This window comes from Rattus norvegicus, chromosome 16, assembly GCF_036323735.1.
Source record: "Rattus norvegicus strain BN/NHsdMcwi chromosome 16, GRCr8, whole genome shotgun sequence".
Lineage (NCBI taxonomy): Eukaryota > Metazoa > Chordata > Mammalia > Rodentia > Muridae > Rattus > Rattus norvegicus.
Window position 1 is genome coordinate 18,006,927 of NC_086034.1, and position 23,984 is coordinate 18,030,910.

Consider the following 23,984-nt stretch of genomic DNA (forward strand, 5'->3'; position numbering starts at 1 on the left):
GCAGGTTTTCTTTCAGACAGTGGACAGTCATCCTGTTCTAAACGGTTTTGATTTCTAGGCTTCAGTTTTTCATGGTTAACTGTAGTTTGAAATACTAAGTGGAAAAATCCAGAAATAGGCAGTTTTGGGTTTCACCTTTTCTTTTGTGTAAGAAGCCTGAAGGCTTAGTGAGCGTTCAGAAAGACCTGCTGTGGATGTGGGTTTGTCTCTGCCTGTGCTGTGGGCACCCAGTAGGAGTCTGGGATGCTTGGCTTTACTTACCAACTTGCAAAGTCTAGAATTGTCTGTGAAAGTAGTGTCTGGGTCACATTGACCAGTGGCAGCGGTCTTGTCTTGATGGTGCCATTGAGGTGGGAAGACACAGTCTTGGTGGCACCATCCCTTGGGTTTGGGTCCTAGACTCAGTGAAGAAAGCAGCTGAGTACAGGGCGATGCATTTGTTCTGTCTGCTGCTAACTGTGTGTGTGACTACTTAAGCTGCATCCATGACTCCCACAATGATGGATGCTATTCCTGGGACTGGGAATCAAGTTACTCCTTGTCCCCCAGGATTCTTTTGTTAGGGTAGGCTGTCATCACAGCAGGAATGGACACTAGGGCAGAGTGATGGAAAAGATCTGTAGTGAGCTAGGGGCATGGCTCAGAGTGGTGCCCTGCGTACAGTCTCCCAGGGAGGGGCTAGGGTTGTGTGGCTCAGGTCCAGTACTTGTCTAACATTCACAAGACTCCAGGTTCCATCCTGCAGTGGATGTACACATAGAAATATACAAGGATAGACATAATTTTTTGTCATTATTTTTCATTGTATGACAAAACATCTGACTGAGGTGGACAAGTTAAAGGTTTGTCACTCAGGTTGCTGACTGCATTGGGACCGAGCCACAGGGCTGCCATTCCCTAGACATTCTCACACAGCAGTCACTCCCAGCACTCACGTGTCCAGTGTGCTGAGCACCAGGAAGGCTTGGGGGGTACCCCTGAGATTCTGAGGGATGACTATACTTCCATATATATACAGAAAATTCTAGAGCCCTATAGAGAAGAATGTGTCATATGCCATGTGTATTTGTTTGGTTCCTGGCACCAGTGTCACAGATGCAGACACCTGGGTGCACAGTGGGCACCCTCTCCTGGGTCTTCTAGCAGTGTGGGGGAATTGGGAAACGAAGTCTTAGAAGTAGGCATCCCATGATGTTTAGAGGCTGGATGTACCCATGCAGGAGTCTCAGTGGTAGCAGGTAACTTTACAGTGCTGTGGCTAGCCAGGGCAGTGTTTTCTCCGTGTGTGTGTGTGTGTGTGTGTGTGTGTGTGTGTGTGTGTGTGTGTGTGTTTCTTTGTCTGTGTCTTGTCTGTTTCTGTGTAAGGGGTATAATGTCCAGAGAATAGCCTTAGGTATCCGACCTCAAGTGCCATCCACCTTCATTTTAGAGACAGGGTCTCTCAGAAGCCTGGACCCTGCCCACTGAATTAGCCTGTCTCTGGCCATTAAACCCAGGAACCCTTCTGTCTCGATTTACTGCGATTACAAGCCCTGCCTCCATGTCGACTTTCTCTTATGTCGGTTTTGGATGCTAGACTCAGGCCCTCATGCATGCACAGCCATCACTTTACCAGTGTCTACCAAGTCTACCAAGCCCATGTCCTTATGAACCATCTACCATCACCACATCCCTGCCTTGGAGAGTCTCCTGGAAACCTCATTCTTGCCTTCGCCCTGCCTGCCAGGGACATGGAGGCCATCAGGCCCAGAGACTGAGCATGACTCTGGAGTCCCTCCCCTTCCCTCTCCCATACCCCCTGCTCTTGCCTCCTGACCTACCTTAGCAGGAACATAAGGATCATGACAGGAGCCTGTGGACACCTGGAGTCATGGCCAGCATCTGTGGTGTCTGGTATGCTCCTAGGAGCTCTGAGATGTGCAGAGGACACGATGAAAGTCATAGCCAGGGTTAGTAAGGTAGGGACTCCTGCCTTGCCACAGGCTAGGGAGGAGTGGTGACTGGGCTATCCAGTTCCTGACTCTTGTGCCCTTACCCAGCACTTGAGGCAAACCAGCAGGCTGCCTGCACACACCCTACCTCAAGGACATTAGGAACCAGAGAGCAGTAGGGACCTACAAGAGTCAGTGTATCTGCAGAAGTAAGGGGGAGAGTGAGGGACCATTTCTAGAGAGGTGTAAAGGTCCACAAACTGCTGAAGGAAGACCCCGGACTCAGGGAATATGCAAAGCAGAGTGTCTATTCTGCAGGAACTTCCCGCACGCTAGGGTCACCATCATTCAGAATAGCAGCATAAAGACATTCAAACCCCTTTTATAACAGTACTGCTTAGTTGCTTCTGAGATAACAACAGACTTCTAAAACCTAGGGCTCATTCCAAGGGGTTACAAGACCATTAACCGAAGGTCATAAAGAAGATAAATGCCACAAGACCGCAGGTGCAAAAGCTATTGACTGAGTTTATCTATACAAAACTTCAAGGACAGCTTAGGTACGGTCTTGTAACTTTCCATGAACCTGTAAGCTAGTACCAAATGATGAATGTTTAGCCAGGTAATTGTTCCTATTGGATAGGCATGTAGACAGCCTTTGTTATAAGCCTCTTATTCAATTTATGACCTGAATTTATATACAAACTTATAATGAGCTTTTTATCATGTGAACACACACTGAAAGTCCTACAAGTGCTGAGAACAAAGGGCAGAGACAGGCCTCCTTCAATCCTCTTCCCTGAGTATTAGAATAGTGCAATTCCTTGCCTTGCCAGATAGAACGAAGGCCGAAGGCCGCTTTACCTAGCCTCCTGCTGTTTTATTTTGAGGTGCCAAACCTGAGCCTGCAGGTTCTCTCTCAGAGCAACCCAGACAGGCTGAACAGCTGGGGTAGCAAAGTACCTTAGGATGGATAGCAAATGGTTTACAGCCTAGTTTCTAAGTGGAGACAAAATGGAATAAAAAGGACTCTTCAGAGATATGCAGGAGCCACAGACAGTTTCAGAGTGGCGCTGAGTAGCCCTTAACAGGACAGTCCTGCACTCCGGGTCTGCCCTGTGCCCTGCAGCCTCCCAGCTTCTCCCTGGTGCAACCCTCTAGGGAAGGGCCTTGGCTTGCCTCAAGGCTATTTCAGACCTGAGGAAGTTACATTTTTTGAAACACTGTTTCTAAGAGTAGAATGAAATTATGGGGTATAGTTTAAGCACCCAAAAAAGGTCTCCTTGAGTTGGGTACAGTAGGACACGCCTGTCATTCCAACGTCTGAGAGTTTGAAGCAAGTATCAAGTGTCTCAGAAGAAATGCACAGGGCGTGTGTGAATGCTGTGCTCTGTGCTGCTTTGCCAAGGGACCAGGGTGTGCTATCACAGAAAGACCTACACTGATCCTCCCCAACTGACTCCCATCTACCCCACCCCCACCAGAACTCCTGAGCCACAAGACCTGTGTGCTGACTCCCCCCTCAGACAGCACCTCCCCCACATCTCCTGGAGTCTACATGACCAGGTAAAGAAAAGCAGGGTACAGCTACACAGAGTGCAGTCCAGCAACTACTTGAATCTGATGCAGGACAATCATGAGATTGTCAGCTTCAGGTATAAGCCAGGTTTGAGGCCAGCCTGGGCTATGTGAGATCATTTAAAAAAGCACAAGGGGCTGGAGAGATGGCTCAGCGGTTAAGAGCACCCGACTGCTCTTCCAGAGGTCACGAGTTCAATTCCCAGCAACCACATGGTGGCTCACAACCATCTGTAAAGAGTTCTGATGCCCTCTTCTGGTGTATCTGAAGACAGCTACAGTGTACTTATATATAATAAATAAATAAATCTTTAAAAAAAAAAAAAAAAAAAAAAGCACAAGGAGTTTATCTACTCAGACTTATGGGGTGAGAGTGTAGAACAAGCAGTTTGTCAGAGGCAGCATGTTTCAGTATGGGGCACAGTGTTATTTACAGGTTCCAAGGCCCAGTATAATGAGAGTGAAGCACTAGGCTTGTCTCAGCATTCGCAGGGAAGGAAGCTCCTAAGCCTTCTTCCCAGCCAGGAAGAAAGAAGAGAATGGGAACTGAGAAGGTGATGTGTGTTCCTGGGTGGTAGTAATCACTCCACATCTAAACCCAGCTCCTCCTGCCTTACAGACGGACGCTGTGGTCGTGTGTGTGTTGTGTCTGTGACTTTTGACAGAGACTCCACTTGAGCCCCTCCCTGGGCGATTCTAGGCTGGACTCTGTCTTCTGAGCCAGGCGCCCAGCCCCTCACCCATGGCACACTTTTTAAAAAATGTTCATGTGCATTGGTGTTTTGCCTGCACGTAAGTTGGGGGCATTAGATCCTCTGGAACTGCTCTTACAGACAGTTGTGAATGGCCATGTGGGTGCTCCCAGGTCCTCTGGAAGTACTACTGAGCCATCTCTCCAGCCCCCGGCACTCGTAATCTTGTCTTTGAAAGGCAGGTAAAGCTTTGGATTTGTTGCTAGTCTGATCCATATAGCAGATTCCGGGCTAGCAGGGGTGGAGGGTGGGGGGTGGCGTGGTGGTGGTGGTGGTTCTGTAGTGAGATCCTGTCTCTGGGAAAGAAACAAGGAGGCTCTCAGCTATCTCTGTTCACAGAGAATCCTAAGGGGTAAGGTCCTTCACACACAGCACCTCTCTCCATCTCCCCATTTTGGTAGTGGAACCCTGTTCAGGGACCTTTGGCCCTGTCCCCCATCTCTGAATGCTAGCTGTCACTATGCCTTCTGAAGCCTCTAAAAGCTGCCCGGTTTCGATCCATGTGACACCACCAGTGTGCAGGCAGTATCGCCTCCAGGTGTTTCCCAGCCAGGTTCCCGAGAACACTGCACCCACATTCCTGGAAGGTGTCTTGTTGCATGGCCTCTTGCTCTCAGTTTCCCTGGTGTGAGTGGTGCAGCCGGGGCTTGTTTTTTGTCAGTGTAGGCTGAATGCAAGGGTGCTTTGCCCCATAGTTCTCCTCTGCACATTCCTGTACCAGGGGAGCAAGGACAGGGTGGCCGGTGACAGCTGGAGCTCTGTGTTGTGGTTAGAAATTTTGCCCCATCACTGGGGTATGGGAACCCTGCTAGGCAGACAAAAATAATGTGGAAATGGTAGACTGCATTTACCACAGGAGCCTGTCAGTGCTGGGCTCAAGGGAAGTGCTGCTACACTGGTGGCTCAGCTGGTGAGAAAATGCAGCTTAAGACACGGGAGACTGAAGCTGAGGTTCCCTGCCTCTCAAGTGTTCAGTCGCCCCTGGAAACTGCGCGGAGGAGTTGGGAGGGCCGGAGGTCCACGGCCTGCATTGAGGAGCCCAGGGCCAAGGCCTCCCAAACTCCTGGACATCCAAGTCCTGCTGAGTCTTGGGGAGTTGGGAATTGGGGGCAGGGGTTGTGGGGAAGCCCACAAGGCTGAGGAGCCTGGGACTGGGGGAGGGGGACTCCAGTTTAGCTCTCCAGGGGTTGTCCTTAGCTTGGCAGCAGTTGGCCCGCAGCACAGAGAGGCCTTCTGCAGGAGACCTAGGCAGGGGCTCTGTAGACAAAGGCCTTCTCCATGCTCCCCATAGAGGTTCTTGATGAGAGAGACAGTCCTTGGTTCCAAACTGTTTGATTGTTCATCATGGAAAATTGATGCATACCATACCCTCAGGGAGGACCAGAGATTAAATACCTTTTGTAGGAAGGAATGTAAGCTTTTGGCTAAACCCTCAGGGCCTCTAGAGACCTTATTAGCATGGAGAATTCAGTTCTGATCTCTGTGACCATAGGCGATGTTCCTATGTAGGGAGTGTGGTTATGGAACAGGGGCCTGGTTGGAAGCAGGTGAAATTCTACCATCCTCTCGGAGGTTCAGGGGCTTCCAACAATTACAGGTCCCCACACTGGGTTAGTGGCCAGTGTCAACAGTTGTCAATCAGGAGAGTGACATGTGCCTGTCATCCCTGCCTCAACAAACAAAAATATCACGGAACGCTCAGTGCCAAAAAGGCCAGTTGCTTACCCTCAACACTGCAAAATAATTTGGGTCCAGCAAGATGGCTCAGGTGGTTAAAGTGATTACTGCCAAGCTTGAAAGCCTGAGTTCAATCCCTGGGACCCACATAATGGAAAAAAACTGACTCTTGTAAGTTGTCCTCTGACCTATATGTGCAAACCCCCCAAATAAATTAAATTATCATCATACACTTCATAGAGATACTCAGACAGGTCGTAATATAACAATTTTTTAAAAGAAAGGAAAAGAGAAAACACTTGTAATATATTTGTTGTTACTTTTGAGACAGGGTTTCATTATGTAGCCCTGATTGACTTAGAACTTCCTATGTAGTCCAGACTGGCTTAAAACTTAGAGAGAGCCACTTGCTTCTGCCTCCCAGGTGCTGGGGCTAAAGGTGTGGGCCACCATTGGTATTGCTGCGGTGAGGCGCCATGACCAAAAGTTACTGAGAGGAGAGGCTGACTTCACTTCCACATCACAGTCATTATCGAAAGAAGTCAGGACAGGGTCTGAGGCAGGAGCTGATGCAGAGGCCATGAAGGGTGCTGCTTACTGCCTTGCTTCTCCTGGCTTGCTCAGCCTGCTTTCTTGTAGAACCCAGGATCACCAGCCCAGGGATGGCTCCACCCACAGTGAGCTGGGATGGGATCTCCCGTTTGAATCATCAATCAAGAACATGTCCCGGAGTTGGGGATTTAGCTCAGTGGTAGAGTGCTTGCCTAGGAAGCACAAGGCCCTGGGTTCGGTCCCCAGCTCCGAAAAAAAGAACCAAAAAAAAAAAAAAAAAAAAAAAGAACATGTCCCACAGACTTGCCCACAGGTCAATCTGATGCTGTGTCCACCATCCTTGTGGCTTCTGTGGCTTTGGACTCAGGTCGTCATATTTGCATGTCAAATGCTTTCCCCACTTTCCCCACTGAGGCAGCTCTCTCTTTTTAAGACTGAATAGTATCCACTGTGTGGTAACCACACTATCCTTCCCAGCCACTCGGCTGTTGTAATCCTCCAGACCTGAACCCAAAGTGGAGTCGGTAGGTCTAATCAGGATCTATTTTTAGCAGTGCACAAACTAATATTAGCAGTGTGCCTTTCATATTAGGAGGAAAGCTACATTTCTTTGGAAGCCGAGCCCTTGCTTTCCCTGGCACCTTGCCTGGGCCTGTGGTTCAATAACTTTAACAGGGCTTGTCCACCCTTTTGTTGGTTCCTCCCTCCGGGCCACCTCCAGTCAGCCTGATGCCACCCCCTTTTGCACTCTGAGCTCCTCTGTGTATCATAGCTACAACCGGATATTTTTAGCCTGACTTTGAAAAGTCGCTGTATACTCAGACACATACCCGACGCATGAGGTCACAGGCAGAGACAAAGCCCTGGCCGTCAGGGTCATCTGTAACTGCAGAATCAGAGCGCCTTGTACTCTGCAGGCCTTCTGGCTGGCTCTCCTCAGACCTGGGCCTGACATATTAAGAGGTCTGCAGGGAAAATTGTCCCCAGCCCTTTAAAAGGGCCTCATAAGGATGTGGAAGGGATTTCTGGGGTTCATCTATAGCAAGCAGCCCTAAGCTAAGGCATCATGGGAACTTCTCTGAAAAATGGAGTATACCCCAGCCCTACTAGGAGACAAGATGGGCCATTCTCATCAGTTCCTTATTCAGGAACTTATTTCAGTTACTTAAAAAAAAAAAAAAAAAAATAGGATCCCTTTGTAGCTCAGGCTGATTCATGGTAATCCCCCTGCCTCTGTTTCCTAAGACTAGGATCAGAGGCAGGTGTTGCCATGAACCACTGTTTTAGGCCCAGACCTTTAAGGTGATAACTTGGGGGTGGACTTACATAACTGTCACAGAGCAGGGAAGAGGACCAGCTGTGTGCAAGGGCCAGTCCCCAGGATAAAGCTCATGTCTCTCATGTAAGGAAATTACTTTGTTCAACATAATCTTTTTTTGGGGGGGAGGTGGTGGTGGTGCCCACCTTCAATCCCAGGGCCTGGGAGGCAGAGGCAGGTGGATCTCTCAGTTGGAAGCTAGACTGGTCTAATGAATTCTAGGACACACAGAGAATCCCTGTCTCAGAAAAACAAAACAACCCCCCCCCCAAAAAAAAACTCAGACAAAAAAAAAAGGAACAAACAAATATCAGTCAGCCATAGATGCTAAGTGCTCTCCCAGGATCCTGTGGTCTAAGCACCGGGGACACAGACCCAGGATCCTGTCGTCCAGGCACAGGGGATGCAGCTCCTAGGTTCCAGACCAGAATAGCAGTGTGTCCTAGCATCTTTCTGTTTTGTTAGGGATGGTGCAACCTGTAGGGACCCTAACCTATCTGAACATGTGCACTCTGTAATGGGACACGTTGATGACTCCTAATCGAATTTTGTGGGTCCCTGGTGCTATTGGCATCTTAGCGGGTACGTGTAAGCAACAGAGTTCTTGGGGCAGCGTGAACATCCACTGACCACAAATAGGACACCAATAACAAACCAAAGAAATGAGTTCACTCAGGTCCAGCCGTAAAAGCCAGGGGTTATTGGGGTTCTTTACAGGAGGGCGTGTGGCTCGGCCAGCTTTGTCACTGAGAAGCCCACCGTGGGCAGCAGCTAGAGACTGCATCTCCCTGCACAGTTGTTTGCAGGCTGGCCCAGTGAAGAGTCTCCCCAGCAGTTGTTCCTGCTTGCTTCGGGGCAGAAATGGCAACATGACAAGCAGCCCTATACACCACAGCACACCACATGCAACAGCAGTGCGAGAGGACAGTAAGGCCTTGCCCTCTATGCATGAGATGGGACCCTGGGTTCCTTCCCCAGCAATGCAGTCTTACTTGTGACTAGGTAGTTGGGTAGGACTCAGTTCACAGCGTTCACAGGGAAAGTCTGAGGAGTTCTGTGGGAGCAGTGGCACCACAAGCCCTACACCTGCAGCAGGAGCAACAGGCTAGTTCCATATAGCTCCACCATTAAGTATATACCCTCTTAGCTAGCCGTTCAGAATGTTGTGGGTCACAGGGTCATGAGGTGCTGAGGCTATGTCTGGTATAGGCATGCAGAGGCTCCAGACTACAGGGCGCTGCCTGTACGCCTTGGGGAGGACTCAAAGTCCCCAGCTGCCACTCAGCCCCCTCGGGGCCCTTCCCATCATGGGTCCTCACTTCTTTCCTGCTTAGCCCTAACACTCGTTTTGAGCCATAGCTGATAGTTTGAGACCTAGCTAATTAATCTGACACTGTTATGTAGACCAGGTTGGTCTTAAACTTGTGAAAATCTCCGTGTCTTGCTCCTGAGTGCTGGGATTAAAAACATGGCCCACCAGGCCTGGCCTGATTCAGGTTTTACAGCATGCTCTGTAATTCCTGGTTGTTTATCCATCCTGTGAACCTGCGGAGTTTGAATCTATGTGGGCCTACGTATAGCTGCCAGCCTCAGCTTAGCTGCTCTGTCCAAGTGTCACAGCTCCAGAAAAAGACCTGGCACTCCACCATCACAGAAGAGTACCCAGTCCTCCACTGTCACAGAGGAACACCTGACCCTTCACCATCACAAAAGAGGTCCTGACCCTCCACCATCACAGCAGAGCACCTGGCCTTCCACTGTCACAGAGGAATACCTGACCCTCCACCATCACAAAAGAGGTCCTGACCCTCTGCCATCACAAAAGAGGTCCTGACCCTCCACCATTACGGAAGAGCACCTGGTCCTCAACTCTCACAGGCGTTTTTGTAGAATTTCTCTTTGGGCTACAATATAGAAGCAACCTGTCGTCTTAGATTTCTGTAACTGTAATCAAATGGTATAAACTGCTTGCTTGCTTGCTTGCTTGCTTGCTTGCTTGCTTGCTTGCTTGCTTGCTTGCTTGCTTGCCTACTAACTGACTTTGGTTGGTGGTTTGGTTTGGTTTGGTTTGGTTTTAAGATAGGGTTTCTCTGTGTAGCCCTAACTGTCCTGGATCTCTTTGTCTGTGTAGACCAGGCTGGTCTCAAACTCAAGGATCTGCATGCCTCCCTCTCCCCCTCCACCTCCCTAGTGCTGGAATTAAGGGCATACACTGCCTGACTAAGACTGCATACCTTCTAAAGAATAAGGGCTCTAGGTTGGGCTCACAGATGTATCATCCTAACACTTGGAAGACTGAGGTAGGAGGATTGTTGCTAGCTCCAGGCCACAGAGTGAGAACCTGGCTCAAAACAACAGGCTCTAGAGAAGTAGCTTAGAGGGTAAAAGTGCTTGCCATGCAAGTGTGAGAAGCTGAATCCCCAACTCCCTGTGAACAGTTGCATATGGCTTCATATTCCTCTAACCCCAGCATGAGAGTCATGCTGTCAGAACTCAGGCAGGCTGAACATATGGGGACATGCTTCCTCCACACACCTGAGACTTGCTTTATAAGGTTTCTTTCTCTCTTGAGGACTGGTAGTGATGGCTCCTGACTTAGGCAGATAGATCTCTATGAGTTCAAGGCCAGCCTGGTCTACAAGTAAGTTCCAAGATAGCTGGGCTACACAGAGAAATCCCATCTTGGGAATTGTTGGGCTGCAGAGATGGGCCAGCAGTTAAAAGCACAGGCTGCTTTTGCAGAGGGCCTGGGTTTAATTCATAGCACCAAGGTGAGTTATAACCATCTTTAACTGTAGTTTCAGTGACTCTGATGCCCTCTTCTGCTTTTCATAGACACACAAGGTGCACAGTACAAGCAAAATACTCCCACCCATTTAAAAAAACAAAAACTAGGCTGGGGATTTAGCTCAGTGGTAGAGCGCTTACCTAGGAAGCACAAGGCCCTGGGTTCGGTCCCCAGCTCCGAAAAAAAAAAACAAAAACAAAAACAAAAACTAGTAACAAGACAGCCCCTAAAAAACTGTTTATTTACATTTATATATGTGTGTATCCACACACACGTGTTCCTGTTTGGGGATCAAAGGACAACTTGCAGGATGTGGTTCTCTCCTATGGTGTAGGTCCCAGGGATTGAACTCAGTTGTCAGGCTTGGTAACAAGTGCTAAGCTCTGAGCTACTGAGCTATCTGCTCTACCCTGTCCTCTGTCCCTTATCCAAGCCTCTTAGTAAGTAGCTCAGGGCTCTGGAGACAAGAATGCTGTTTCCACAAGGAGTTCTGGGCCCAAGGTGGAGGATGTGCAGATTCCAGACTAGAGTCTGAAGCACTGCTTTTGTCTCCTCAGGCTTTTGGGAACGCCAAGACAGCCCACAACAACAACTCCAGCCGCTTCGGGAAGTTCATCCAAGTCAACTACCTGGAGAGTGGCATCGTGAGGGGGTAAGTCACTCTATCTGTGTGCCTCTTGCCTCTCAAGCTGAGGCTGGAACCCAGGACCCCCGTGAGCTTAGCCCCAGAGTACATCCTCATCTGAGTGTGGAGTTGAGGGTTTCAGGTCTGTGCAGTGAGGATCTTGTGTGGCAGCCTTGACTCAGAACTGGCCACACTGTAGCAGTCTGCTTGCTGACCTTTGTAAGGCTTCTCTGAGGTGCCAGGTGTCACCGGCAGAGTGGGGTGTCGACCCCTGCATCAGCTGCATGTAAGCCCATTATTTAGAGATGGTTCTGGACAGCACTGTGATGTGATTGGTCCAGGGAAGAACTAGGGGTGAGCAGTGGCTGAGCCAAGATGCAGCAGTAGAATCATGTCTCCAGGGATAGATAGGGAAGCTGGATGTATGGTAGGTTTTGTGTATAGACAAATGGCAGCTTGGACGCTTAAATGCATTCCAGGATGGATGGCTCAGTTGAAGGGTTTGTGGGCAAGTTCCTAGGTGGTAAGCGAATGGATGGGTAGAGGGGTAGAGGGGTAGAGGGATAGATGGGTGGGTGGGTGGCTGGATGACTGGATGGGCTGATAGATTCGTGGACGGATAGGTTGAGGATTTTGTGGGAGAGATAGTGGATGAATGGGTAGGTAGGTAAATAGGATGGAAAATTGATGAACAGGTTTATAGATTTTATGAAGGAGGTGGGGCTTGACTAATGGGTGGGTGCACTTGGTCTGGAGAGATCTTTGGTGAGTGGACAGTGAGTGGAGAAGAAACAAGTATTAGTGAGTGGATGGATTGTGCCCAGTTGGAGTCATGGGTGGGTGGACAGATTTGTGGGTAGATGGGTTGGCTCATGGGTGGGTGGGTGGCTTGGGGGATGGGGAGTGACTGAATAGTGACAGGTTGGGTTGGTAAGTAAGTGGGTGGATGGGTGGATAAGAGGCTTGGCTCAGGGGATCTGTTGGTACACAGAAGGTTCATGGGTCAGCAGATGAGTGAAACCGGTAGACCTATTGGGCAGTGGTCGTAAGTTTCGGCTGAGCAGCAGCAGATCTTGACAGGTGGATATGAGGATGTGAGGCAGGGGTGGAGGTGACATTCTGCTGGGCCTACATCCGAGTCACAGACATGTGTCATGTGGCAGCAGATGTGCTGTGAGGCTGTGCAGCACAATGAGCTTGCCACAGTTCCAAGATTCAGAAACTGTGTTGCCAAGGCTGTGGATAGTTGTCTCTTACAACAATTTTTATAAGTGATTGTTTTTCCTTTATTCCACCTAGTTTCTAAATAAATGAGACAGAGACTATGAGATTTATGTCATCAAGCTTTAAGGCACAATATCTGAGCAGTTATTAATATATTCTCATCCTCTGAGCTAATCTGCCCACCTTCTAGACAGAAATCCCCGAGACCCTTCTATTTCAGTCAGGCTCTTTGTTCCAGATGTGTTCTCCTGAGCAGCCACAGGAGGGAGTGTGTACAGGAGAGTCAGGATCTGACAGGGCAGTGAGGAGAGCATGGCTCTCATCCTATTATTAGAGTGCCTTACTACTTCAGACTTACAAATCATTTACTTCAGAGTTTTCTGCTTCTAATTTTCCAAGTTTGACTGAACAGGAAACCAGATAAAAAGAAGACTTGGCTAGATCACATGCAGTCTGTCAGGTACTGTTGACCCTTACCTGTGAGTGCAGCCACCCTGCTGCAGGCTCTCAGCCCTGGTGACTGGATCTCTAGATCAGCTTTTCTCTTCAGGGATCCATAGGCTGTCCTGCTATTGGCCCACCCACAACCCTGCCCTGCTCCAGTGTTGCTCCTGGGTTCAAGAAAGGAATTTACATATTGATCGGCATCCATGTTCTGGCCCAGCTTCCTGGCCTCTGGGGCTGCTACTGCCTTGTGCCACAAGACCTGCAATCCAGGGCCGCCTTTGCCCACTGTGTCTGGTCATATTTCTGTCACAGCTTCTTCACAAAGCCAAGGGTCAGGGCACATCTGAGCATGGCCCAAGTTCCCCATTCCTGAAGCTTTAGCTTTCTGTGTGTGCAGATCACCTCAGAGGGTCCTCTATACTCAAAGGACCCCTTGCTGGCCTCAAAACTTTAAAACCAAAAACTAGGGGCAGGCTGCTCTTGCAGAGGATCTGGGTTAAATTCCCAGTACCCACATGCAGCTCACAACTGACTGTAACTCCAGTCCCAGGGGATCAAACCATTGCTGTGGACACTGTACTCATGTGGTACATAGACACACAGAGGCAAAACACTACACACACAGGCAACACATCAATACACATAAAATTAAATTAAATTCAAAATCTAAAAAGCAGGGATACTGTCTGGAGTAGAGCCCCTGCCTAGAATCTCAAAACAAAAACATCAAAGACTGGGGAATGAGTACTGGGCTGCTGTGTTCCAGCAAGTGGTACCCTGGGTCCACATAGCTGGCCTGTCTTCTGCTGAGACAGGGTGACTGCCTACCCATGGATACAAGGAGAGAGGCAGACACTGATACAAGAGTCTGACCCTAGGAATCTGATTTTAGGAGAGGGGCCAAACCTGAATGACTGAGGCTAGAGAAGGAAGTGTTTGTATGACCTTGCATTCAAGAGGCAGAGGCAAGGGGACTATGAGTTCCAGGGCAAGGGGACTATGAGTTCCAGGCCAGCCTCGACCACCAAGGTCAATCTTGGACGAAAGCCATGCTTGACAAATAAGGTGGATCCAACTGGCCTTGGGCTGTTTCTGGCTTGTCTTGATTTCTCTCAGTCACTATTGGTCATATGGGGTGTACCACAGAAACTAGAAAGCAATCTTTATCTCATTTAACTAATTTGTTTAAAATTGTGTTTGGAATTATTTATTTTATGTGCATGGGCATTTTGCCTGCATGCATGTCCTTGTACCATGTACATGTGGTACCACAGAGGCCAGAAGAGGGTGTTAGATGTCAAGCAGCTGGACTTACAAATGGTTGTGAGCTGTCTTGTCTGTGCTGGGACTGGAACCCGGGTCCTGTGGAAGAGAAGCTGCTCTTTTTTTTTTTTTTTTTTTTTTTTTTGGTTCTTTTTTTCAGAGCTGGGGACCGAACCCAGGGCCTTGCGCTTCCTAGGCAAGCGCTCTACCACTGAGCTAAATCCCCAACCCCGAGAAGCTGCTCTTAAACGCTAAGTCTCTTCAGCTCCTTCGAAGGGAAACAAGAGTCCAGGCAGTGCCTTCAGAACCTGCCCTGCACTCTGAGTTTCCCCACAGGCCAGCAGGCTTAATGGCACGTCCTACAGAGGCAGGCAGATCTCCCAAGAATTCAGGACCAACCTGGTCTACATAGTGAGTTCTAGGACAGCTAGGAACACACACAGTGAGACCATGTCTCACAACGACAGAAGAAAAATAAAATTAAAATCAGGCTTAGGTGGAGAGGTCAGTGGGTATGGAGAGAGCTGGTTAGGACCCTTCTTTCCCATAGTGTTCTGTAGTGGTCTCAGCTCCTCATCTGCCATAGGGAACTACTGCACCCACCCTAGTGTATGGGAGGATTCCCAGAAAATGCCTTAGATGGTGCCTGGAATACCACAGGTCCCCACAGAACACTCACTGTTACTCCTGCAACCCAAGCATCAAAGATGTTCTGGGTTCCCAAAGTCCATGAGCAGCGTGGCTGGAAGATGCATGCACACCTGTGCTTTGACAGCCATGCCCCACTCAGAACTACGATATCCTGTGGAGGACCTGGGAGGTCCAGGGAGATGGCTAAGATGCTAAAAGGCTGAGTGGCGTGAGACCAGGGTTTGAATCCCCAGAACATGCATGAAGGCTGAGCACTGGGATCCTCCATGAGGCTGAGAGCAGGGGTCCCCAGAGCAAGCCAGCCACCTAGACAGGCCAATGGCTGAGCTCACTGAGACCCTGCCTACATATGTGAGGTGGAAGCGGATCCAGAAAGATTGGAGGCCTCCACATGCACAGACACTCATATACACATAAGTCCCTGACCCCCCATGATGGCTCCAAAAGACTGCGTGCTGTATGTGGAGGGTGTGTGTGACACCTGTGTACTCTGGATTCCGTCGCCACTTCTTCCACAGACTGTCAGTGCCGTGGAGTATCTTGCAGTTCAGCCACTTGCAAGAAGGGCAAGATGGCCCAGCAGAGAAGCACCAGCTGCTCCTTCAAAGGGCCTCTGAGAATTGGTTCTCAGTACCCAGAGGACAGCTCACAGCCATCTGTAACTGTAGCACCAAGGGACATGCCACCCTCTGCTGGCCTCCTCGGTCACCTACATGCACAAGCATACATATAAATACACAAACATAAGAGATTCAAAATAAAAAACAAAATATTAAAGGAAATACTTGGAAAACTTAAATACTTGTAGTCTAAAGTGTTTGCAGAAGAAGGGGACCCAAGCTGCATCAGTGTCAAGCCTGGGCTTCAGGAACACTGCAGTCCCTGTTGCTCCCAGACCTCATGTGTGCCCTGAACTGAACAGAGACGAAAAGTAGCTCTAGAAAGGCAAATGGTATGGGATGCAGCCAGGGACCCATGTGTGTCAGATGCCCCTACTCTTCAGTAGAGGGGAAAGCAGGGGCGGCCAGGGCCATGGTTCAGTTGGTAAAGCACTGGCCTTGCCAACCTTTCAATCAGTTCCATAGTCACAAACCCATGTGAAAAACCAGTTGTGTTCCTCTGTCATCCCCACACTCCTACAGAGAGAGATGGGACTCAGAGACGACAGAACCAGTCAGAAGCTGCAAGCTAGACAGGTCGTACTGTGCAGAGCCACAGACAGATGCGTGTAATTCCAGTTGGCTGCTGTCCTTGGCACCTGACTGCCAAGAGTCAGTCTTCAATCTGTGAGGATGATGTGATTGACAGATAGCCTGGATCAGACTGGCCCTGGGCTGTCTGGGGGCTTGTCTTCATTTCCTCTCTAAGTTGCCATTGGCCAGAGTGTTTTTATCCCAGCAGTGTAGGACAAATGTTCTGCCTCAACAAGACAGAAGAAGCGAGGCATTCCCAGCCACCCCCACAAATGCTCTGACACACGTGTCACTCACACTGTAGAAGGGCACAATTCATCAAGTGAGGGAATGGGTGCAGCTCAGCCACAGAGTGTCTGCCCTGTGCTTTCAAGTACAACAGCACAGGGCTCAGTAATCAGACCACCAACCCAGGAAGAAAACAGGAAGGACCGAAACACTAGAAACGGGGCCATGTCTGGTCTGCAGAGTGAGCTCCAGGACAACCAAGGATATATGGAGAAACCTTGACTTTTAAAAAACAAACAAATACACCAAAAAATAGGGTCAGGAGTGCAGCACAGAGTCCTTAATATGTGAAGCCAAATCCTTCACCAGAGAAAAGAAATAAATCAAACTTATATTCAACTTTTTAAAGTTCTTTGAGTGTAAATACACACACCTACTTGCAGCCCCCACCTTGACATGCTGAGTTAGCTCATGAACCAAGGGGAACCTTAAATATGAGCTGTTGTCATCCTGTCAGGGAACAGCCAGGGCGCGAAAATCACCACTGAGCTTACACTGAAGTAGCAGATGTCTGAGACACCTTGACCTGCTGCCTGAGGACCTTGCTGGTGTCCTCCCTTAACATTTGGGTCCCTTCACCTGCCCAGGCTGCTCTGCCTGTCAGGGTTCTGTGTACCATGCTTGACACTGTGTGCCGGGTCACAGTGGTTCTCATTGAAGCCAGAGAAAGGGTGATCTTCAGGGCATTTGTAGATAGCTATTTTTTTTTAAATATTTTATTTATTCATTATATATGAGTACACCGCAGCCGTCTTCAGACACACCAGAAGAAGGCATCAGATCCCATCATAGATGGCTGTGAGCCACCACGTGGCTGCCGGGACCCGAACTCAGGACCTCAGGAAGAGCAGTCGGCGCTCCCAACCACTGAGCCACCTCTCCAGCCCTGTAGATAGCTATTTATTTGCATGATACAAAAGGGTGTTAACATGGGACAGCAGCACATTGGTCCCATTTTCTAGGCTGAGCAGAGATATGGATGAGGAACGTGGCTCCATTCACAGAGGCCACCTTGTTAAAGCACGGGGCCGTGTGTTCTATCCTTGGCAGTACAGAAACACTGCATGTTGCATGCCTGTTAGCCCAGCACACAGAGCAAATGGTTGATGAGAAGCAGGAGCTGGAGAACAACCTAGGCTACACAGTGAATCTCACACGAGAGTGTGGGTAGCTGCTTGTACAGCTGGGTTCCGTGCCTCATCCCAACACGCAGAAGATTCAGGGAAGGGATTAGGCATCTCCTACACAGTAAGTGAGAGGCCAGCCTGGGCTGTATGAGAACCTGGGGGAAATGAAGGAAGAAGAGCAGCCATGCAATACCCAAGGGAAGGGCTTGGCTTAGACATAAATAATGGCCATAGAATCCTGCAGTAAGGAGCTGGGGGTGTGGCTCAGGAGTGAAGCCCCGCCTAGAATTGCCCAGTGATGGCTAAAAGAGCGGCTCAGTGCTAACAGTGTTTCCTTTAAATCTGTGGTTCTTGATTTCATTATCAATTCTGGTTGAAACAAAAAACTCAAAGAAGAAATATCAACACTAAAATGTAATATCTTATTTTCCCTTTTTTTCTTTTATGACAGAGCTGTTGTGGAAAAATACCTTCTTGAAAAGTCTCGCCTGGTTTCCCAGGAGAAGGATGAGCGGTAGGGCATGATTTGTTCGTTCCTTTTTTATGTGTATGTGTGTTTTGCCTGAGTGTCTGTAATACACTGTGTGTGTGCCTGGTACCCTGGGAGGTCAGAAGAAGGCACTAGGACCCCTAGAACTGCAGGTACAGGGGAATGCTACACCACGTGTGGGTCCTGGAACTGGAGTTACAGGGATGGTTACCCGGTGTGTGGGTCCTGGGAACTAATGAGGATTCTCTGTAAGGGTAGCCATTCTCTAGCACTTGGAATGTGGGATTTGGCTCAGTATAATCCTACTCAGGCTTTGGCCCTCACAGGGTGAAATAAGTTTTGTGAGCCTCTTAGGGGAAGCCATGCTTGAAATCTAAGCTTCCCCTCCCCATCTCTTCCACACACTTGCTGCTGTGGGTTCCAACCTTGCGCCCAGTACAGCCCACCATCCTGAACACCTCAGAGCTGGCACACTGTACAGTCTGTGAGGCAGGAGGATCTCAGGTTCCAAGCCAGGCTGCGCTACAGGGTGAGGCTCTGTCTCCCAGTAACAAACCAGTGTCAACTAGTCAGTAAGACTCCTGCCCCAGCTCCTACCCCACTCACCCAAGAAGTTCCTACTTTCTAACAATACTTAAAACTTATATTTTTTATTAAGGTAGGGTTTTTCTGTGAAGCCATGATCTCCTCAAGTTCACTTTGTAGACCAGGTTAGCCAAACTCAGAGATTCTCCTTCTTCTGCCTCCAGAGTGCTTGGTGTTTTAGGTATGCACCATCACATTGGCCAATACTATTTTTTGTAACTATATTTTTATATCTTTATTCCTCTGTGTGTGTGTGTGTGTGTGTGTGTGTGTGTGTGTGTGTGTGTGTGTGTGTTGTGCCCTCATCAGCTGAACCATACTCCCCACCTTGTGACCTTTTGATGTACCCTTTCCTCTGCTGTGGGCCTGGCTGGGCACTGACTCCCTCTCCTGGTCACCCACAGGAACTACCATGTGTTTTATTATCTGCTGCTGGGCGTCAGTGAGGAAGAGCGTCAGGAATTTCAGCTGAAGCAGCCTCAAGACTATTTCTACCTCAACCAGGTAAACAGCTACAGCCATGGCGCCACCACCATACCCAAGGCTGTCTGCCAAAGGGAGGTCAGAGGCTGCCAGCCTGGCTGTGCTGGGCCCCAGCCCAGGCCTGAGCGTACACACACACACACACACACACACACACACACACACACAAAGGCCGCCATTCATTCCCAGCCCTGGCCCTCCCTCCTCCTGGCCCTCCCGAGTTGCCCTGCTCTCTGCCCTCCCAGCCAGAAACACCCAAGTGCCCACGCCTTTGTTTTTTCAGCATAACTTGAATATTGAAGATGGAGAAGACCTCAAACATGACTTTGAAAGGCTTCAGCAGGCCATGGAGATGGTGGGCTTCCTACCTGCCACGAAGAAGCAGTAAGTGGGCTGCTGAGCCACCCGGTGACAACCAGTTCTGGAGATCTGACTGACAGCCCCCTAGAGAGCAGGCCATATCCCACAGGAGAGGGCTGGAGCCATGAGCTGGAAGGCAACTGTTCAGACCAGTTGATAATATGCACAGCTGCCTTCCTTACAGCAGAGAGACTTCAACCTTTACCGCATAGTGAAACCTAATCTCAAAGAAATAAAGACAAAAGAGAGTTGGCTGAAAGTTCAACACCAGCCTGATCTCCATAGGCAATTCAAGACCAGCCAGAGCTAAACAACCCTGTCTATTAGCAAACACAAACAAGCAAAAAGTAGAAGTTTGTGTGGTGTGGTATATCTGCACTCTCGGTGTTTGGGAAGATGTCAGGTAAGGCTAGCCTGGGCTACATAGCGTAATCCCTCTAAAACCAGCAAGCCTGGAGTGCCATAGGTAGCAGGTGTGAACCCTGGGTTCTGTCTGGCAGTGGGACTCAGGGTAGGTATGGGAGTGTGAAGTGGAGAGCACCCTCAGCCAAGAGCACCCTCAGCCAGGGTGCGTGAAGCTCTGCAGAAACAAGAGCTTCTCTGTGTACAGGCAACGCCAACTGCAGTAACCTCTTCCTGTCCCAGGATCTTCTCTGTCCTCTCAGCCATCCTGTATCTTGGCAATGTCACCTATAAGAAGAGAGCCACAGGCCGGGATGAAGGCCTGGAGGTCGGGCCCCCGGAGGTATTGGACACACTATCCCAGCTCCTGAAGGTACCTCCTGTCTCCACCATCCTTTCTTTCCCTTGTTTCCTGGCTGCACAGTGGGGCAGCCTGCCGAGGCCAAGACAGTGGCAGCCTCTCAGTACAGAGGACAAGGGGGGTCTTGTCTGCTGTCTGTATGTGTCTGTGTGTGCCTGGCTACATACACTGTACAGTAGAAGTGCTGGGTTCTACATACACTGTACAGTAGAAGTGCTGGGTTCTACATACACTGAACAGTAGAAGTGCTGGGTTCTACATACACTGTACAGTAGAAGTGCTGGGTTCTACATACACTGAACAGTAGAAGTGCTGGGTTCTACATACACTGAACAGTAGAAGTGCTGGGTTCTACATACACTGTACAGTAGAAGTGCTGGGTTCTACATACACTGAACAGTAGAAGTGCTGGGTTCTACATACACTGTACAGTAGAAGTGCTGGGTTCTACATACACTGAACAGTAGAAGTGCTGGGTTCTACATACACTGAACAGTAGGGAGGTGCTGGGTTCTACATACACTGAACAGTAGAAGTGCTGGGTTCTACATACACTGAACAGTAGAAGTGCTGGGTTCTACATACACTGAACAGTAGAAGTGCTGGGTTCTACATACACTGAACAGTAGAAGTGCTGGGTTCTACATACACTGAACAGTAGAAGTGCTGGGTTCTACATACACTGTACAGTAGAAGTGCTGGGTTCTACATACACTGAACAGTAGAAGTGCTGGGTTCTACTCTTCCAGAGGGTGGAGCTCAGTTCTTACCACCCTCACACCTGCTGTGACAGCAGCTCCAGACATCAGAAGCTGCTGCTCCAGGGTCTGCTTCATTCACATGAACATAGCCCCACACAGAAAACTCAATGTAAGGAAATGAAACCACAGTTTGCTGGGCTGAGGCTGTAACTGTGGTGGCAGGGGGCTTGTCTAGTGTGCACAAACCCTCTGCTGCTTCCTAGCACCACATAAACCTGATGTGATGACACAGTTGTCATTCAAGTTCAGGGCCAGCCTGGGCTCTGTGAGAACCTGTCTCAAAAAAACACAAATGGGGGGCTGGAGATGCTCCAAAGGCGAGAGCACTGGCTTCTCTTCCAAAACACATATGGCACCCATATGGCACCTCACAACCAATTTCAGGACCCTGCCGCCCTCTTCCGGCAGGCAGTCTCCAGCATCAGGCATACACGTGGTGCACGTTCTGACAGAATACCCATGTGCATAACTTTAACAATTAAATTGAAAATCCCTAGTTTGGGGTTAGGTATGATGTTACTGGCCTGTCATCCTGGCCATCCAGAGGCTGAGGCAGGAGGCTCTAAGTTCAAAACCTACCTAGGCACCTCAGTGAAGACCCCTGACTCAAAATGAGTATGACGGGCCGGGGATGTGGCAGTGACAGATCCTATGCCCCTCTCACTGTACCAAACACATAAGCCTGCACGTGCAAATGCAGCTAGGTCCTGGTGTGAAGTGTGACGGAATGTTCCCATTCCGTATGTCTCCTAACTCAGAAAACTGTTCATCCAACCAGGCGCACTCCTGACACCTAGTGGCTGGAGGGTGAAGTGCTGCCCCGAGCCTTCAGTGCAGAGCATGCCTGGTCCAAGGGTTTCCTTTTTTAAAAAAAAAACAAAAAACAAAAACAAAAACCAAAAACACTGCTGGTGATTGGACAGCAGGGCCTGGGGCCGGCTAGAGGAATCGTAAATCTTGTGCTGCTGAACAGTGAGGGCATTGCTCACCTTTCTGGGGGCTTTATTTATTTATTTTTATTTGTTTTTACATAGTCTCACTCTAGCTGGCCCAGAGCTTAGACATCTGTCTGCTTCACCTCCTGAGTTCAGGGATTAAAGGCATACACTACCACAAGTGGTCTATGGGGTTTTTCCTTTAGGTCCTATGTTATTGTTTAGTTTTAATGTTATTTACCTGCTTGCTCTTGAGACAGGTTCTCACTATGTAGCTTTGACTTGCCTGGCTCTCACTGTGTAGACCAGGGTGGCCTTGAACTCACAGAGATCTATCTGCCTCTACATCCCCAGTTCTGGAATTTAGAGTAAGCCACCACCACACTTTGGGATCTGGTTGTTTGTTTTGTTTCTTAAGATGGTTTTCCACTCTATGTGTGTACGTGTAGGTGTGTTTGTGCACATAGTGGGCAGGAGGATGTCAGGGAGACCTTCCCAGCCTAGCCTCTGCCGGTCATCTGCTCTAGACAAATGCCTCACCTTCCCACCCTTCTCTTCCAACTCTGGACACAGGTAAAGCGGGAGACCCTGGTGGAGGTCCTAACCAAGAGAAAAACAATCACGGTCAATGACAAACTCATCCTGCCTTACAGCCTCAGTGAGGTAAGTGTGAGCCCAGGCCAGGGCTGCAGCCCCGGGGAGCCAGAGCCACGTGTGCATCTCCTGCCAGGCCACAAAGCAGGGACATTCAAACAGTCCTCCATCCGCACACACACCAGAGATCTTGATGTATGAGTCGGGTACGGTGTGAGATTGGCAGTGATGCCTCTCAGAAAGGACTGGAAATAACCACAGCAGAGTTATAACAACCAGTCATGGAGACATGGCCTCACGGCTCAGGATAGAGATGTCCACTGTGGTTCACCTCTTCGCTGTGAAGGGAGGCTGTCAGCTTATATTAACTGCCAGCAGCTACTCTCTCCTTTTTAAAAATTGATTAGATACCATTTTACTCCATACATAGCACAGGTAGATCTTAACCTCTGGGATGACCAGAGCATGCCACTGTGCCCTACCGCCCAGGCCATCACTAGGTAGCGTCACTCTTCCTTGAACTCAGGCACTGCGGTCCAGGGCCGTGGTTGAAGACTGAGTAACTCGTAGGCAGGTAGCAGTTAACCCCGGGTCCATTGCATAACCAGATGAGGCCTGGCCCAGATGAGGTGCAGCATCTCAAGACGCATCAGAGCTGTGTCACAAGTGCTCAGAGGTTTTAAAGCACAGTTGTTAATTTCTAGAATTTTCTGATTAGGGAGCTCCAAATATCAGAAAGTGTAGATAAGTGAGGAGCCAGGAATGGAGCCTGAGGCACTCCTCTCTGTGTTCCCTGTGCTCATGGCATGCCAGCATGCTTTGAAACAATCCACCCCCACATATATGCAATTTGGTTTTGTAGATAAAGTTTTATTGACATCGCCATACTCATCATTTATATCCTGTTCAGTGCTACTTCTGGCTGCAGGGCTTAGTAGCCACAGAGCCCTTCAGGCTCCAAAAGCTGAGAGCATCGACCATTTGCCTTGTTTGCGAAAGAGGTGACTGGCCCCTGTGTTTGAGGTGGCCTTTCTGTGACCCTCAACCCATAGGTCACTGTGACATCCTCTCCACTTGATGTGATGTTCTCTTCCTGGTACATTTCCGTTAGCTCTTGACATGTCCAGAGCATTGGGCTTGCAAATTGAATTTGGATGGCACCGGGAAAGGACCTGATAGCAGGGTGTGTGTGGGACGCTCCCTATGGGGACTCTGCCTAGGGGAATAAGCTTATATTTCCAGCAGGCTCCATGGACGGTGAGCCTTTGTGGGCCAAGGTACTTCTTGACATGACTTGACCTCTCTGCAGTGCACCCAATCCCTGTGTGGCTCAGGGGTCCCACAGAGAGGCTGTGTAAGCAAGTGTACCTAGTAGAGGCAGAATTCTGTGTGGTAACATTGCCATGACATCCAGGAAAGTCAAAACTAGAGGGACATGTCTGGCAGTTGGAGTCAGATGTCTGTGTCCGTGGGGAGAAGGATGGACTAGACACTCCTACAGGGGGTGTGCTGAGAAGCACTTCCTTGGCTGTTTCACAGCCATGTAGGCTGCATGCCATGCTGTGTACCCATACTGTGCTGAAGCCCCAGGCTTTGAGT

The 23,984-nt window shown here is 49.3% G+C and overlaps 1 protein-coding gene across 24 annotated transcripts in view; it reads left to right on the forward strand.

Moving 5' to 3' along the window:
• Myo9b (myosin IXb) overlaps positions 1 to 23,984 on the forward strand; it is an 84,727-nt gene that overhangs the window by 27,553 nt on the left and 33,190 nt on the right. For all 24 annotated transcript variants that reach the window (XM_063275071.1, XM_063275091.1, XM_063275076.1 and 21 more), the window contains 6 exon segments: positions 11,154 to 11,248; positions 17,866 to 17,928; positions 18,894 to 18,993; positions 19,256 to 19,356; positions 19,978 to 20,107; positions 22,365 to 22,454. In XM_063275071.1, coding sequence (XP_063131141.1) covers positions 11,154 to 11,248; positions 17,866 to 17,928; positions 18,894 to 18,993; positions 19,256 to 19,356; positions 19,978 to 20,107; positions 22,365 to 22,454 — 579 coding nt within the window.